The sequence below is a fragment of the Stegastes partitus genome, unplaced genomic scaffold, assembly GCF_000690725.1.
Source record: "Stegastes partitus isolate 25-593 unplaced genomic scaffold, Stegastes_partitus-1.0.2 Scaffold1388, whole genome shotgun sequence".
Lineage (NCBI taxonomy): Eukaryota > Metazoa > Chordata > Actinopteri > Pomacentridae > Stegastes > Stegastes partitus.
The window spans coordinates 131,216-147,349 of record NW_007579119.1 but is presented as its reverse complement, the minus strand read 5'-3'; the positions used below and the strand labels follow the sequence as shown (position 1 = coordinate 147,349).

At 42.4% G+C, this 16,134-nt stretch overlaps 1 protein-coding gene across 1 annotated transcript in view; it reads right to left on the bottom strand.

Annotated features, from left to right (window-relative positions):
- Positions 1-1,110: 1,110 nt before the first annotated feature.
- Positions 1,111-16,134, bottom strand: part of LOC103370208 (cadherin-10-like) — a 23,516-nt gene continuing 8,492 nt past the window's right edge. The window contains exons 3-11 of the mRNA XM_008299178.1: positions 15,197-15,316; positions 13,996-14,163; positions 13,726-13,907; positions 12,657-12,910; positions 9,817-9,953; positions 9,619-9,740; positions 8,736-8,844; positions 6,304-6,555; positions 1,111-1,601 (exon numbers count right to left, since the gene is read on the bottom strand). Of these exons, the coding sequence (XP_008297400.1) occupies positions 1,111-1,601; positions 6,304-6,555; positions 8,736-8,844; positions 9,619-9,740; positions 9,817-9,953; positions 12,657-12,910; positions 13,726-13,907; positions 13,996-14,163; positions 15,197-15,316 (1,835 nt within the window). The remainder of the gene's footprint in view (positions 1,602-6,303; positions 6,556-8,735; positions 8,845-9,618; positions 9,741-9,816; positions 9,954-12,656; positions 12,911-13,725; positions 13,908-13,995; positions 14,164-15,196; positions 15,317-16,134) is intronic.

The following is a 16,134-nucleotide window of genomic DNA, read 5'->3' as shown; positions in this document are numbered from 1 at the left end:
CATTTAAGTTCTAGTGTAATTCACCAGAATTATATGTGCAAGATATACAAAACATACTTCCTTCCACGGCTGATATTTGATTATTTTTTTGGATTCTGGCAGCTTGTCGATGTCAGGATCAACACGTTCATGCTGCCAAGACAGCGAGATGTTGAGCTTTATTTCCGTGGTCGTTTCTGTGTATTATCACATAGTGTGCGGAGATGTAAATAAAGTTTTAATGAACCTTCGTGGTGAGCGGATCGACTCCCAACACGCAAAACTGCATGAACTATAACCCGCAGCAGCAGGCGATGGAAATATGGCTGTTTCTTCTTCTTCTGGTTTTTTTTTTTCAACGTCATTTTATTAGGAAAATAAGTATAAAAATATAAATATAAAACAATATGACTCAGCATTCAAACAGCATGATTTCAGTGTATGACAGTTTCCTACAACATACACTTTCCATTACATGTTACACCTACATGATGAAATGAATTCACAGTTTGACAAATCAACTGCACCAACCATCCACATGAACATTGCTTGTCAAACGAAGATAGCAAATAGTATATAGAGGATGTCCATCATTAAAAACACTTTGTACATGTACAGTATTTAATGGAGTTGGCTGGAAAAGCCGCTCGACTCCTTCCCCGAACCCCCGCCCGCACCAAAACCCGACTCCGGTACCGTTAAACATTGATAGTATTACAATACTACTATCGCTCATCAATTACAAAACACATTGTCCACACCATTGTTCACAAAAAATCCTAAAATTCAAAGGCATCTTTACTGATTATGACCCAAAAAATAACAGTAAAACTTCTTTTTTTTTTTGTTTGTTTTTTTTGAGATTTCTACTGTATCTCCATTAAGTCTTTGATTTTTCCACTTCCACGCGTCGGGTGCGTTTAAACGTGTATTTGTGCATGAGAATCAAATAGACAACTAGTCGACTAGCGAGCTAGCTAGCGAACTAGACAGATAAACAGATAAGATAGCTTGATAGATAGGTAGACAGACAGTCAACTAGCTGGCCAGCTAACTAACTAGACAAACGGCTGTCTGGTTGGCTAGCTAGATCAACAGACAGGGAAAAAAAATGGACCGCCATGGCTTCGTCTAGGTCTCTCTGTCGGGGCTCTTCCCTATGTACATCTCTGCCAGCTTTTTGAACTGTGGTCCCCAGTTGCTGAGATAATCGTACTCCTGGTCCCCCTCGGTGGCGGCCGACTCCAGCGAGCTGAGGGACTCCGCCAGCGACCCGCTGCCCTCGTACGCGTACGTGGCCAGGGAGTCGTAGGGCGGCGCCGTGGGGTCCGAATCGTTCTCCTGCAGCCTACCGTTAATGAAGTCTCTGACATCCGTGTTATCCTTTATCGGTGATGTCCTCCGAAAGGGAAACAGCATTTCGGGTATGATGTCCCTGCGCAGCTTGTTAGCATCCATCACCTCCGGGTTGCGCAGCGTGCCGATATCAAAGGCCTGAGTGTCCTCCTCTCCGCCCCCTTCATCGTTGTAACTGACAACGTTGTCTCTGACATCCTCTTTGGAGATGATCAGAGGCTCCTTCTTCCTCTGTCTCCTCAGGGCGGCAAACAGCACCACGATCACTACACAAAAACAGCGGGGAGAATGCAGGCAGAGAGTGAGAAGACGTGTGCCTCCTAACATGTGTCATGCATTAAAGAGCGCAGGGGAGCACACGGCGGCGCGCTGGGGAGACACATTTGCTACCAGTGACAAATCCTCAACTCTGCCTCAGGCGCTCACCTCTTATTATTAAAGATTCAGTGGAAAAAGCTCTTTTTTTTTTTTCCTTCCTCCTTGAATGGCACATTCGCTCGCTGCCGTGTGGTTGGAGGATCTTTTTTTTTTTTTTATATATATATCTCATCGTTAAAAGACTATCAGAGATTGCAGACTGAGCATGTTTCCAGAAGCGAGTTTTTAAATAAACCCATAATTCCAGGAGCATTAAAAATCCTGCTTCACCTGCCCTCCTCACCTTGATTTCTCTTTCTCGCCCTCGCGGCAGGTACTGTGGTCGCCTCCCACCTGGGTGTTAATTACAACGCCTTCGACACGGGTCGGACGGGGGGCTGGGGGACGGCTGTTAAAAAGTTCTTTATACGATACCGCGGCTGACCAATGTCATGCTTTTAGACGGACGGCTGCGCCGAGGTTCCATCCCAGCGCCCTGCCTATCGGAGTCAAGCGGAGGTGAATGAGACAGTCTGTCAGGGGGGCTTCGAGCGCGAAAAGGCGTCGGATAATGAGCAGATGTCGTGATATTTTAGCTCGAGAGGAGAGCAGGAGTTTAACCTTCACTGCGCTCGACGTGTGTGAAGGGAAGAGAAAATCCGAGTCAATCATGTAACACGTCGGAGTCAAGATTGTGACGAGGGGAAGTGGTGTCGAGTTCAATCTATGGGAAGAGGTTGGGGGTCTCTTATATGTAACGCATTCATGAGTTGTAATTGCACTGACCTATTCAAGGAATCCGACAGTGTTTTGGTTTTTTTTCAGTCTGAAAACGCTCCTATCGGGTAACGTGCTTGCCCAAGCAAAGGTAAAGTTCAATGACAGATGAAGCCCATTACTTATTGATACGTCCTTGACCATAGGCCCCCGTGCGTTTCTGCTTTTTGCTGGGTAAAACGATAGGCGCCGTTCTCGCTGTTCCCTGTATGGTATTACACACTGCATCGGATCACGAGGACGGCTGAAGTGGTGCTTCAGTGCGTCGGGACGCAGCGTTCGACCTACTTTCCCGGAGCAAGTACGGACCGTTCCGTTGGGCGAATGTGTTCGCTAATGAAAAGGGGCCTCGGACGGCCTTCGGAGAGAGAACTGCCTGTAATCTGTCATTGATTGGACTTGCTTTAATTACTTATGATTGCTTACAAGTTAAAAGAACCCAGTGAGGCCTCGTGTGGCGTTCGGTTACAGCTTGTAAGACAGATTTTTCAAGGATTTCCGCAGCGTCCGTACTTGGTTATAGTTTTGCGTTCTCTTGATTAGCGACATCTTATGACTGCTGATCTTTATCCGATATGTAGCGCTCAAGGACACTCTGTTGGATAGTTTGGTGTCTAAGGTTTGCATCCATTCTTCTACTGAGAGTCAAAGCAGTTTTCTTTAAGCCTTAGAGATGGTTTAGCAGCAGTTTTTAAACCATGACAACCATTTTTCCCCCCAAGAAGTAGTTTATAAGTCGTCACTCTTGTGGCAATTTCACTAATTTTGGAACTCAATGACAAATTTAAAGGTATGGGATTGGTTGTTGTTGTTTTTTTAAGCCCAAATACACCATTTTTAAAGCCAGAAACTGCAAAAATGTCTCAACTTTCCAATGATCCTTGAACACCTCATTCAAGACGTGCGATTTTGGTGGGAAAATTAACCAAATCTAAGCTTTAAATTGGTACAATTTCATAAAAATACTGCATCTATTATTGTCTGGTTTATAAATGTGTCAAATAATCTGGTTTGCACGGGTTAGACTGTAAAAAGAAATTAAATTTCTGTGCTCAGCTGCACAACGGAGGGTTTTTTGCAGACTGTTCAAAGTTTAAAGACAAATTAAAGTGACTGAGGGCAACATACTTGAATATTATAAGTGCAGCGTGGTTCGAAAACTGTTGGAAGACACATTCAGCTCGGTGAAATAGAGTTAATGTGCAGAGACGTGTGAAAAATCCACAGTTTGAGGAAGCTGTAAACCTATAATTAGTCAAATATTTCTAGTATTCAGAGCCATCTTTCTCATACGCTTTGATTTCTTTCAATTATTGTAAATTTAATCATCAAAGAAATTCAACTTTCATCTTTTTTCTGTATGATTTATGGCATTAAAGCTGTTAACCTGCAGAAAAAAAGGCATTTTTCCGTCCTCTTTAGTCCTAGTCATGGTTGCTCTGTTTCCATAGAGGTGCAGGATTTTATATCGCAGTGAAAAATGAGCTCACAGTGAGTAATAATGTGACAGGAGCAAAAGATGCCCAGAAAGTGCTGGCGGTTCAGAGGATAAACCATTGTTTTCACCCATTGTTGTATGACACATCTCCGCTTTAGGTTTTTTTTTAGCTTTTCATCATCGTACCTCTGCTCGGCGCGTCCCCCGTGTAGCAGACGGAGTCGCTTTAATCCATTATTATTATTACATATCTTCCATAAGATGTTTGAGATCTTGTATCAACAAAAAAGTTATTGTTGCTTTAATCGCCGCCGTAATATATTGAGATGCTAAAGCTGCTGGCAGCCGGAGCGGCGGACTGACATCTTTCCAGTAACATCTTATTGATTGCAGTGAGTTGGGGAGCCCGGGCTTTTAATCAATGTCCTATTTGTAATGTTAGAACTTGTAATAGCAGAGGTATTCACTATTTTTTCCCCCCCATGTGGGCGCTCAGCAGCATGCAGTCGAGCAAACACTGGTCCACGTTATTGACTTTTCTGCACCTCGAATTGGCTGCAGCATGGAGCGAATGAAAGCCAGGCCTGCCCGGAGTGGTAATTTTTTGTTCCTTTTTTTTGTCATATGTAGTGATAGTATGGAGCTTTATCACCTGTCCTAGGTTCTGAGCTCGGCGGTGGTAGCCATGGCAATGAAGGTCAACGAGGAGTGGATGGATAACTAAGCACACGCAGCCATTAGTGTTTACGCGACTTCGAGGTCAAGTAAACCTGAAAGTTTCTCTGTTGATGTGATAGAACCGACCTCATCTATGAACGGTAATCCTCCAGCTGTAGCTCAGCGACCCTTCGAAACCGTCATCAATCCCAAAAACACGAGAGTTGGTGGATTGAATGTTTGTTACATAAGCTGCACAGATCAGGATTCCTGGCGACCAACATCTGGTACTCAGCGGTGCGTCCATGGCCACGGACAATATGTTTAACAAGCTGCATTACTGCGTGGCCTTAAGGATGGACAGTTAGACAGCATATATGCTATTTTCCCAGTTAAAACTAATGTCCTGCGCTTTAAATGAAAGTTTAATCTCAAGCAGTCTGAGCAAAATCTTCAACAGTGGCGATATGTGTTGCTCATGTTGGAAAATCTGGGCAGTAAAGCTTAAATCTACCATCTGTCTTCCTCTCCAAGTATTTCTTTCATGGATTTTTGTTACACAGCATGAAACTGGAGCTGACTAACTACCTCGCCGTGCCAGAACTCGGCCGCCCCTCACTTCGCTGTCTCCTACAGGGGTCATGGACTGGTAATGATGTCGGCTTTTTGGCCTGGAACATGTAGCTTTGGTCTCATATTCAGCCCTTTTTTATCGCGCGTAACAACTGTATTAGACCACCACCATAATGTCAGGTTCATGCCACAGCTGTCTTAAATTAACAGCATTAGTATTTACCAATAATCATTACCAATAATCAAAATCATAATGCACCAGTATGTAGAAGCTCTTTAACCAAAATGATATTTTTAATGCTAAAATAGAATTATTATTGTGATCCATGGATTCTTAAATTTACTGTTTTTACAAGAAACTATAGAAAAAATACTAAAGCACATTATTATTTCTTGATTAAGATGTCAAATTATAGTTATTTACTTGCATTCCTGAACAGAAAAAAATAGTTTAAGTGGTTGAATGATGTGCCTGATTGATTTCTAACTTATCAGAGAAGCCCAGTGGCTCAGATTTGGGTATAAAAAGTGAATTCAGTTTGAAATTTCTCATTCCTGTTCGAAACAGTAAAACGTCGAGAGCACTTCATGATGCTGGGTGGTCGAAAAATAAATAAATAAACAAATAAATAATTACAGTGCTTAACAAATTAAACAGGTGGTCTAATAAATATGTTTAGCATTGTACGTGGAGTCTGTTTAAAAATAAATAATTCCATATTTCTATCACATGTTCTTACGTTGTTTTGCACCATTTGACATCAGTTCTCTATTTTGTTCCACTGCAAAGGCCCTCCATTGTAAACTCAGTGCCATTAGCCCTTCGTCTCCATGAACCAGCTCCTCCTATTTACGTAACAGCGATGCATGGGGACCTGTCTTAATAAGATTAATTAGAAAAAATTGAATATTTGCACCACATCCTCGTGGAAACCTGCTTCGTCTGAGCCGCATATGCAAACTTGACAGCCATAGCAACAGTAACTAAGGTCATTTGAGTGTCTAAGAATAGAGGATGGAGACGGATCTGTGGCCGGTTTCTGCGTTTGTCAGCGGACATGAATCGAATCGGTTGTTGCGATGAGCGGCGGCCGAGCGAGCATCACCAGACAGGGTTCAAGTATACATCGTCGCACACATGCTCCCGCCCACGACGGCCGACTTACTGAGGAGGATGATGACACAGAGCAGTATGGCCACCAGAGCTCCAGTTGTGAGACCATCTGAGAAGGGCAGGACCTCGGGGTTGCACGACTGCATGTTCCCGCGGCTGTCGCAGGCGCACACGCGCACGATCAGCGTGCTGGTGCTGCTCTGGATCGGGTAGTCGTTGTCGGAGATCACCACGGGCAGGAAGTACATGCTCATCTCGCGCCGGCTGAAGCCTCCCCTCCGCGTCAGGATGTTGGCGGTGTTGTCTGAGGAAAGACGCAGGCGAGCAAAAAGGTTGTCAGCGGAGGGACGTTTCAGTTCGCTCGATGATCCTACATGAAAGGATCTTTATTCCCTTGTTTCGTGATACACAGCTGGTGAAACTTTGCAGAATTACTGAGAGGTCTAAATAGTAGTTTTAAAAAATGCATCAGCCGTCTGACTGTTCCTGTCACTGTGGGCTCATTTTTCACTGCAAAATAAAGTCCTGCACCTCTATGGAAACAGAACAACCATGACTAGGAGTAGAGGGAACTTTTTAGTGCAGTATGATACAGTTAGAATGCCAGAAATCAGAAAGAAAGAAAGAAAGAAAGTTGAATGTTCTCGAATAGTTGTTTAACAAAAACTGAAAAACCTATTCTGGGGAGAAAGACGTGGCTCTACATCCTATAGATATTTGACTTATTCTACTTGGTGTAAACACTGCCTGCAGTTCAGACTAAACAGTTTTTGTTTTTGTCATGTGATAGAATCTGGTGTCAACTGTTTGTTTTGGGTGAATTTTTTTAAATGAGACACGTAGAATAAAGTGATGTTGATGAAATATGACGATTTTAAGCGTAGATTTAGGCCTCGTCCACACATAGCAGGGTATCTCACAAAACAAAGATATTTTTCTACCATCTATACCAAAGCGCAGATTTCCGGCATTAAAAACGATTCTTTCAAAAACCTCCGACCAAAGTGAAGCTCTGCGAATCCTCTGTTCATGCGTCTGTATGTGGACGTCAATAACCGGTTTTAGGTTTCGAAATATCACTACCTGCGACAAAACATGTTCTTTACATCTTGCAACCTGTGTTTACATTTGGAAACAGTGTGGACGCCCTAAAAACTGTGCTGGCGTTGTTTCTCCTGTCCAGGCCCAGATACTGCTCCACGTACAAGAACACAGGCGAAGGATGACGGTAAAGACGGTTATTTTTTCCGACATTGAGAGACGGAAGCTTGGATTTAGGGAACTACTGCCACCTAAAGGTGTGGCATGCTTAACAACACACTTACGCAGTTTATTGTGGATGATTTTTTTTTTCTAAAAACCAGATGGTGTGTAGGGTGGAGGATATTTATAAAAAACCCTGCTACATGTGGACGAGGCCTTAGTGAAGTTTACCAACCGAATGTCATGAGCAGTTCAAGGCATGTCAGGAAATTCAACATCCACCGATTCGCTCTGTTTTTATCTCTGACAACAACCCAGTCTCCAAACATTGAAGTTGACTTCCTGTTTTTTTGTTTTGCTGATATTTGTTCCTAAAGCTAACCGTGTTGTTTTGTCATAACCAGAAACCAGAACGGTTCTTTCAAAACGACGTTACGTCCTCTTCAAAATGCATTTGCGAACAGTTCACTTGTACCAACATGTAACTTCGGGGAGACTGGGTCGCACATAAACGGTGTAATTTTTGGACGATTTTGTAAAGATAATGTTCTTTTCAATCCAGCTGGTGGGTTTGTGGATTCATAAGGGTTAATAATAACCACTTTAGTTTGCTCAAAGGCAAAAGTAAGTTCAAGCGCTGCTTATTCGGTTGATCATGACGCAGTCTTCATTCTATAAAGACATTAGCATGGTAGTGCAAAATGAATTCAAGTCCAGAGGTTTTTTTTGTTAGAACTCAAGCAATTTCAGAGTCGCCGCTTCAGTCTTTGGACTTTGTCTGCTGCCAGTATTTGAAGAGTTGACTATTTTCTGTGAATCAAAGCCGAAATGACGACAAGGAGCATTAGACCGAATGAAAAGGGAACATGCAGGTCAAGCATGTAAAGTTTTCCAACCAAAAAGCTGTTCTGCGTCGAATATTTCTCCGATCGTAAATACCTTCCGTGGTATGACTGAGGAACGCGATAATGAAACACATGCAATGCGGCGCGGACGACCGGCTGAATGTTTGCATCCACAATGGCTTTATTGCACTGTGTAGGAAAATTCCCCAAACAATTAGAGCTCTTCAAGAAGCATGAATGGTCAGTGAGAAGACTGTAATCACACTCCGTTCATTTACTGTTCTCTATATTTTTAGATATTGTATATACACTCAATCCCAATTGTATTCTTGCTAAATTACCCATGACGGTATGTTTTTGTATTTTTATTATTTGTATTTACATCATGTTTCAGGAATAGCAGTTAAAATACAAAAAAATAACAACTATATCTCACCTTCTCTGTCCACGATGGTGAAATTTGGATTGGTGGCACTTATGCTGAAGACGAACTTGTGTCCAACGAGGGGTTCGTCGGTGTCAACGGCGCTTATCGTCTGAATCAGCTGCAAAGAACCGAACAAAGAATAAGAAAGCTGCAATCCATAAATATTAGCACCCTACAATAGCGTATATACGACACAAACGAACCACACTAACTTAAATAACAAGGTGAAAACCCCACAGTGTTACATACTCCATCAAATTACCGGACTAATTTATTAATTAAAGTTAATATCCTACAAAAATTAAACACGGAAACCCCAATGAATCCAAAGGTTTCCAATGCGTGACAGTATGGAAGCTTGTAATCTGTAAAGCATGTAATGTAAAACACACCAATAGGCTAATCTGCAATTAGTGTTTGGGGTAATTAATAGAACACAATTATGATCAAACATGGCTGGAAGTGTGGATAACCCCCCCAACAGCATGTCTGTATATAATATCAACTCCATGTGTATGTTGCAGTTCAATAATGTAAATAGATATCACATCCCTTCTGGTCTGCGTTCGCTTTTTGGTGGAATTGTCAACAATTACCCCTTAGCCTGTGTGCTCTTTGTGCATCGTTTGAGTTGATTCATGCAACCCTCTCACTGTGCAGATCTGTGAGTAATGCACAAAATTATAACTTCCAGCCGGTGTGTCTATAAAACCACGATCGCAAAAAAAAAAAAAAGATTTCTATGGTATGAGTAACTCATGAGTGGGAGACGCACATTTGTGTGGCTGTGATGGACTCTGTCAGCTCAATAAACCTGACCGCGTGCGTCAACGGCAACAGATGATTTAACAAATCCTCAGCGAGGCATTTTGCAAACATCAAAGCGACGCACCTGTCCCGCTTTGACGTTCTCGCAGACGAAGGTGTCGTAGGACATGGCGAACTCGGGGGCGTTGTCGTTGACGTCCAGCACCTTGATGAACACCGGCACTCGAGTGGTCTGACGGGGGTTGTCTGGAACGAATAAATGACTTGAGGTTTAGCGACAGAAGTCACAGATGAACAGTGGAGATACTGGAGCTGCACTTACTTATTTCGGTGGCCACCACTGAGATGTTGTGCCATTTGGACATCTCTCTGTCGAGTGCTTTCAGCGTCGTGATCGTGCCGTTTATGGAGTCGATGTTGAACAGCCTCTCCAGATCTGTGTGCCGGTCGATGGAGTATCTGCAACGACGATACAAGCTCATATTAATACCAAAGCACCAATATGAATCCTAAACATAGAGCTCATCTTGGCTTGTAATAGTCCTTTTGAGATGGTTATTCCATCTCGAATGATCTGACGCCTTCTGCTCGACCATCTCTGAGTCACTTAAAGCTTTTTTTCCACAAATGAGGAATATTTAAATTGGCATCTGTGGAATTTTTGACTAAAATATCAAGCACTTTCTGTAAAATTCTTCTTGTTATTGATGCTCACTGACTCATTTTTAGCACCTTTTTTCACACATTTAAATTAGAAGCTATGTTTGAACCTGTTAAAAACACAGCAGTCGTGCAGTTTCTTAATTTCCTCTGATGGACTCGTTGAAACACATGCATCTGTGCCACAAGAAAACAAACATTAACTTTGGTTCTTTCATAAATTTATTCTGGCCCTTCTGGAAATGTGACAAAATCGGCATCATTGAAACACACATACGTCAATGCTTGTGTTTGGTTAAATGGCCATTTTCACCTCAAATATGTGCTTTCAGTCGCCTTATATAAGCTTCTGGTTGCATCTTTGAATCCTCCTCATGCCAGAATTGGTCCAGTTCTACTAAATTTGTTGGCTTTTTGATGCATTAGACTGGGTAGGGTCTTGAGGAAATGTATTACTGTGATGTTTTCTATCTAATATTCACCTTTCCTCTTTGCTCTGTGCAGTGCAACCCTCTTTAATGGTGTGTTTTTGGTATACGTCTTTATTTGCAGGGTTATCTACATATGTAACCTGTAAGTCTGGGTGTCCTGTCAAGGCAGCAGGATTTTACCCATGCTCTATAAAATAATGTCATATGCATGATTCTTATGTTTGGTATTGTATTGAAAATGGTCATTTGGTGGAATGTTTTGGTATTTTAATATGGTTTGTGGACTGTGTTCATTGGTGGCAGAGTCACAGTCATTTCCTCTTTAAGATGGTTTCTCTTTATGTACCAAACTATTCGTCTGACACCAAAATGTCAAACTAAGAAATGTGTCTTTGCAAGTTAGACAATGTGCAGGAGTCTGAATGATAATATCTCAGAAGTTATTTATGGTAAAAGCCAGAAATTTTGCCTATTATTTCACATCATGCCATTGATTCAGAGTCAACAGTGCCACTACTTCTCTTGGTTATATTATGTATACAACGCATATGTATGTATTCTCAGAACCAGAACTCTTGGATTTTCTACCAGTGCTTGTTTAGTGGTACAACTGGTCATACCTGCTCAATCAGTTACTTTCTTTTCCTTTTTTTTGAACAAGTTTTACACATTTAAAAGTATTCTATATGTTCTGTTCTGTATTACTGTGAACTGCAGCTTCATGTGATTCAGAAAATATCACTCGCTGACTTCGACATTATCAAAGTTTTTTTGGTAATGTTTGCTCAAAAGTGGGACTTCTCATGACCGCTTCAAATTCTTTTCAACTCACCCATAAACAGATGCTATTAATCTACCTATCCAACATTGCAGATCCTGAATCAGTGACACGATGAGAGATAACGGTGAAAATTTCAGGCTTTTATGATCAATAGTTGCTGAGATGTTGTCGTTCAAACAGACTCAGATTTCATTGCGTGAAAAAAAAAAAAAAAAAAACAGACTCAGATTTCATTGCGTGAAAAAAAAAAAAAAAAAAAGTGGGTCAAAGTGTATTTCGTAAAGTACTTCATGTATCAAGCTAAAATTTCACACATATCCTTATTAATCACCATATTTTATGCTATAAAAGTTTCAGGCCAATCAGAGATGGTTGAGCAGAAATCGCTCTAAAAATTTGATGATTTGAGACGTAAAATAAAGTGCAGCTCTGATTTGTTCTGCTCGCACAGATCGGCCCCGTTAACGCAAACACGCTTAAAGTCCTTCTTTACTTAAAAGAGAAACACGTTTCGCGCACGTCGTTTTCCAAAAAAAGGAAAAAAAATAAAAAGCCACTCCGCTCTCTCCGTTGTCAAAAGATGACACATCGTTCCCGGATCCTGCTCATTTGTCACAGTCGCCTTTCATATTCGAAGGCGAAATCTGAATATGCAACACAATGCGCGCCATGTGGCACGGGCCGAGAGTGGCGCGTCTCCGTGTCAGAGACGGGCGGGCGCCATATGTGCGCGACGGCGGCGGCGCCGAGCTGCGTGAATCGATACAGCAAATTAGGCTCTTTCACTTTGACTTTGTGCGGTGCCACAGAGGGCTTACATAATTCGGCGGGAAATAAACAGTGTCTGTATTCACTTCACAGGGCCGCCGCCATCTTCCGCTGGGAAATCACCAGGAGGGACCCATGAATAATATTCTTTTCTTCCGCCCGCCCCCCTCCTCTGACTTCCACGCTGACACATGGCTCGGCTGATGGATTAGATTTAGCCAAGTGGGCACATTCTCATCCTCGCTCCATAAAAAAAACTGATAAGAGGAGACTTTGTATTTGCAGCATGTTGTTGCTCGTTATTGATTTTTTCTTTTTTAAACTAGTATAATTAAAGCTGGAACAATGAGTGTTTAAAACAATCAAACCGCTACGATAAATAAGCATTACGCCCACTTGGTTTGCCGAGGAAATCTTTGCTTAACAGGCCATCGATTCATTTTCTGAGGTTACTAAATAGCGGCTGCCTAATTTCTCCAATGAAATCTGGAGAAGTGAATTTTTCCAGTCCTGCAGACTTACTTGACCGGCTTGTTGTCGGCGTCGGGGTCGCGGGCCGACACCACGCCGACGAAGCTGCCGGCGGCCGTGTCCTCGTGCACCTCGATGATGTAAGGGTTCCTGGTGAAGGTGGGCGGCTCGTCCACGTCCTCCACCGTCACCTTGACCGTGGCGTAGTCTTTGAATTGCAGGCCGTTGATGAACCTGACATCCAAGAACGTGTTCTTCACCTCCACTCTGAACTCGTAGTCCCTCTTACTTTCGTAATCCAGCGCCTGCAGATGAAAGAGCGTCAGAAGTCAAGCTGTAGACTTTTCAATAAAAAAAATATATATATAAAAAAGAAAACAGTCCGCCTCCGGGATTTTGATAGGCAATTCATCGCATTTCATTTGTCTGCCTTTATCTTATTCATACTCTAAATTCCAAGTTAGAAATCCAAGTGAGGAATACTGATCTGGAAGATCTTAGGGGAAAACTAAAAATAGGTTCCAACAAAAGACTCTTTTATATTATTCATTTTACAGGCTTAGGGTATCTGATTTTACACCACGCTTCAAAAAATACATTCTGTCATATCTTTCTTACATGAATAAACGTTATCAAGGGGTTTCTCTAATCTGAAACTGTACTTTTATGTCTTTCTACTGAAGTTAAATGTTCCTTATTATAATTGGAGGAGGGGGAGAGAGAGTTTTTTTTAACATGTCAAGACAGAAAAGAAAAGTTTAAGATGTTCATTAAGTTTGGACTCTGTTTCAACCAGGTTATTGAATATTTGGACAATAAAGGAGCTGAATCATGAGCTTTAGAATCCTATTTTTTCACACACACACACATAATAGAAATGTGTTTTTGCTTGAAGGGTTTCCATGAAACACTTCTTGAAATCAACAAGGCTGCTATTTGTTTCTAAGCATATCCCCGAGAAGTGTTTTGTCTGATTGCGCAGCCATTATCAGTCGAATAATAGATGCACAACAGAGGCGATGTTTGATGCTTGTCGCAGATTGCAAAGGATCATGTAGTAAAATACGTCAAATTTAACCCGATTGGAAAGTTCGAAGTGGTTACGGGGGGAGCAAAGTACCTTCTCAATGATGATAACGCCCTCCTGCGTGGTTTGGTCGGTGATGATGTTGAACGTGTCGTGACCGCCCACGATGCTGTACTCCATCTCGGCGTTGCGTCCGATGTCTGGGTCGTCGGCCTTGATGCGTCCGATGGCGCCTCCGATGTCCGTGGACTCCACGGCGGTCACGCGGAAGGAATCTGACGGCGAAGGAAGGGAAATTCCTTTAAGATGTGCATCCTAACAACAGCTCAAATCAATACAGCGTAGGTAGGAATCCCATCTTACGGTTAGCAAAGCGCGGCGGGCTGTCGTTGACGTCGGAGAGCGTGATGCTGACCGTCGTGGTACCCGAGAGCCCCCCCATCTGTCCGGCCATGTCTTTGGCCTGGATCACAACCTGGTAGTTCTCTTTCACTTCTCTGTTCATGGCGGATAGGGCGGTCTTAATAGTGCCTGGAAACAAACAAACAAAAAAGTACTTTTGCTTTAAAGAGCAACTCGCCGTCTGACTGAAAACCAGATAAGAGTAAGTCCATGTGTCTGTGTCCACTCGTGTTTCCTGAAAAAAAAAAATTATGTGCCTCTAATTCAGTTTGCCAAATGTGTTTTGGAGGGAAATCTAATTGCCGCCTGGATTATGTTGCCTGGCAATGTTGTTCTGGTGTCAGAAGTGTTCATGCGAGTCGGAGCATCTGCAGAGGACGGCGACTGAACAAACCCCAGCAACATGTTAGAAAATACGGTTTTGGGTCATCGTGAATGAAATCAGTCTTGTGTTTCGTGTCACTTCTGACTTCTTTTTTCATTTTCTAACCGAGACAAAGTGCTGCGAAACCCTAAAAATAGCGCTTAAAGGGTCCCAAAACAGAATTAGCAACTTTTTAAGCTGCTTTGTGTGCATGGAGCCCAGCTGTTGTTGGTTTACTGTTCCTCAAATGTCACTGGCCTTTCTTTTTTTTTCTCTCTCTCTACATGATTGGAAAAAAAAAAAAAACACTTTGCAGTTGCTGGGCTGTATCTTTAACGGAGCTGATCTGGCTCTGGCTCTGTGTAATTTGCAGTAAATGACTTAGAGATAAAACTGACATTGATCATCCCATCTTACATCTTGGTACGACAGCAACTCGGCCCACCTCCCAAGACGTCATCTATTATTTTCTATCCAATTTTAGACATGCTGTTATTAAATGATGGGAATTATGGCTTTGAAAGGGTTCGTCTTTTACGGCTTTCGAGTCGCAGACAAAACAGATTCTTCCTTAACAAGCGGCTTCTTGTTGCGATAAGAGCCGTTTTAGAACTTGGAGAACAACAGTCTTGTTACGCTTCCCCGGAAAAATGACAGACGCACTTTATCGGGATTTTAAATATAGACGTGCTCCTGAAGGAAGAAATCTGGAGCTTTTTAAACACTCATCCAAGCAGCGCAAGAAATCTGTTTGGCAAGAATCTGCATCCAAAAGGGATCCTCTCGGGTTCGGCTTACCGTTTTCGGAGTCCACAGAGAAATAGGGCTGTCCCTGCAGGATGCTGTACACGAGCTTGGCGCTGTTCCCGTATGTTTGATCATCGGCATCAGTGGCGGTTACCGTGACAACAGATGTACCTGCAAAAAACAACATGCAAAGTTAATTTTAATTGACTGTGATGCCGTACAGTCCAAGATGTGAGGAAGTAGCATCGTCGATATTTTTATTTCTTTATTTTTTTCCTCCATTTGTGTGGAAAACATTTGCTGTGAGCAGGTTTCGGCGTTTGCAATGACTCACACCGACAACTTTTCCTGCCCCGGTAGCGCCCGTGTTTCACTGGTAGCCAATGACTAAGCTCTGATTTTCAAGTCAAACCCCAGGCCTCCGCCGAGAATCAAATTAGCTGGCTACAAAAAGGCAGTCATGCCAAGGTAGCTGCTGCATTTTTTGGCGAAACTGAAACAAAAAGTGACTCGGCCTCTTCTGGCACCACGGGGGGGAAAATATTGCTTTGATTAAACCCTGGTGTTGGCTGTCTTTTAAATATCAGTGAGACCGAAAGGTCCGACTTCTTCCAGGCATAAGGAATGAGCCTTCTCAACGGAGAACGCTGAAAAAGAAAATGTAATTTTGAGCCGAAAAAAGTATTAAAGCAACAAATCTAAATGCAAAACTGTCGCCGTTTTCGTTTGTTTTCAGATAAATTAAGGCTGTATTTGAAGGTGAAATCGGACAAAAATGTGTATTTCTGCAGACTCTGATGTTGTGTTTTGGCACTTTAACAAAGAGCAGTTTTCAAACTCCTACAAACTGTGCTGCCTTTAGCTTAGCAAGGTGATTACTTTGGTGTTTTTCTCTGTTGTCAAAGTCAGACGTCTGGCCACTTACAGTAAATACAGGACGTTTGTGGGCCCATATAGACAGCATTTCTGTTTTTAAGTATTTGTCTGAG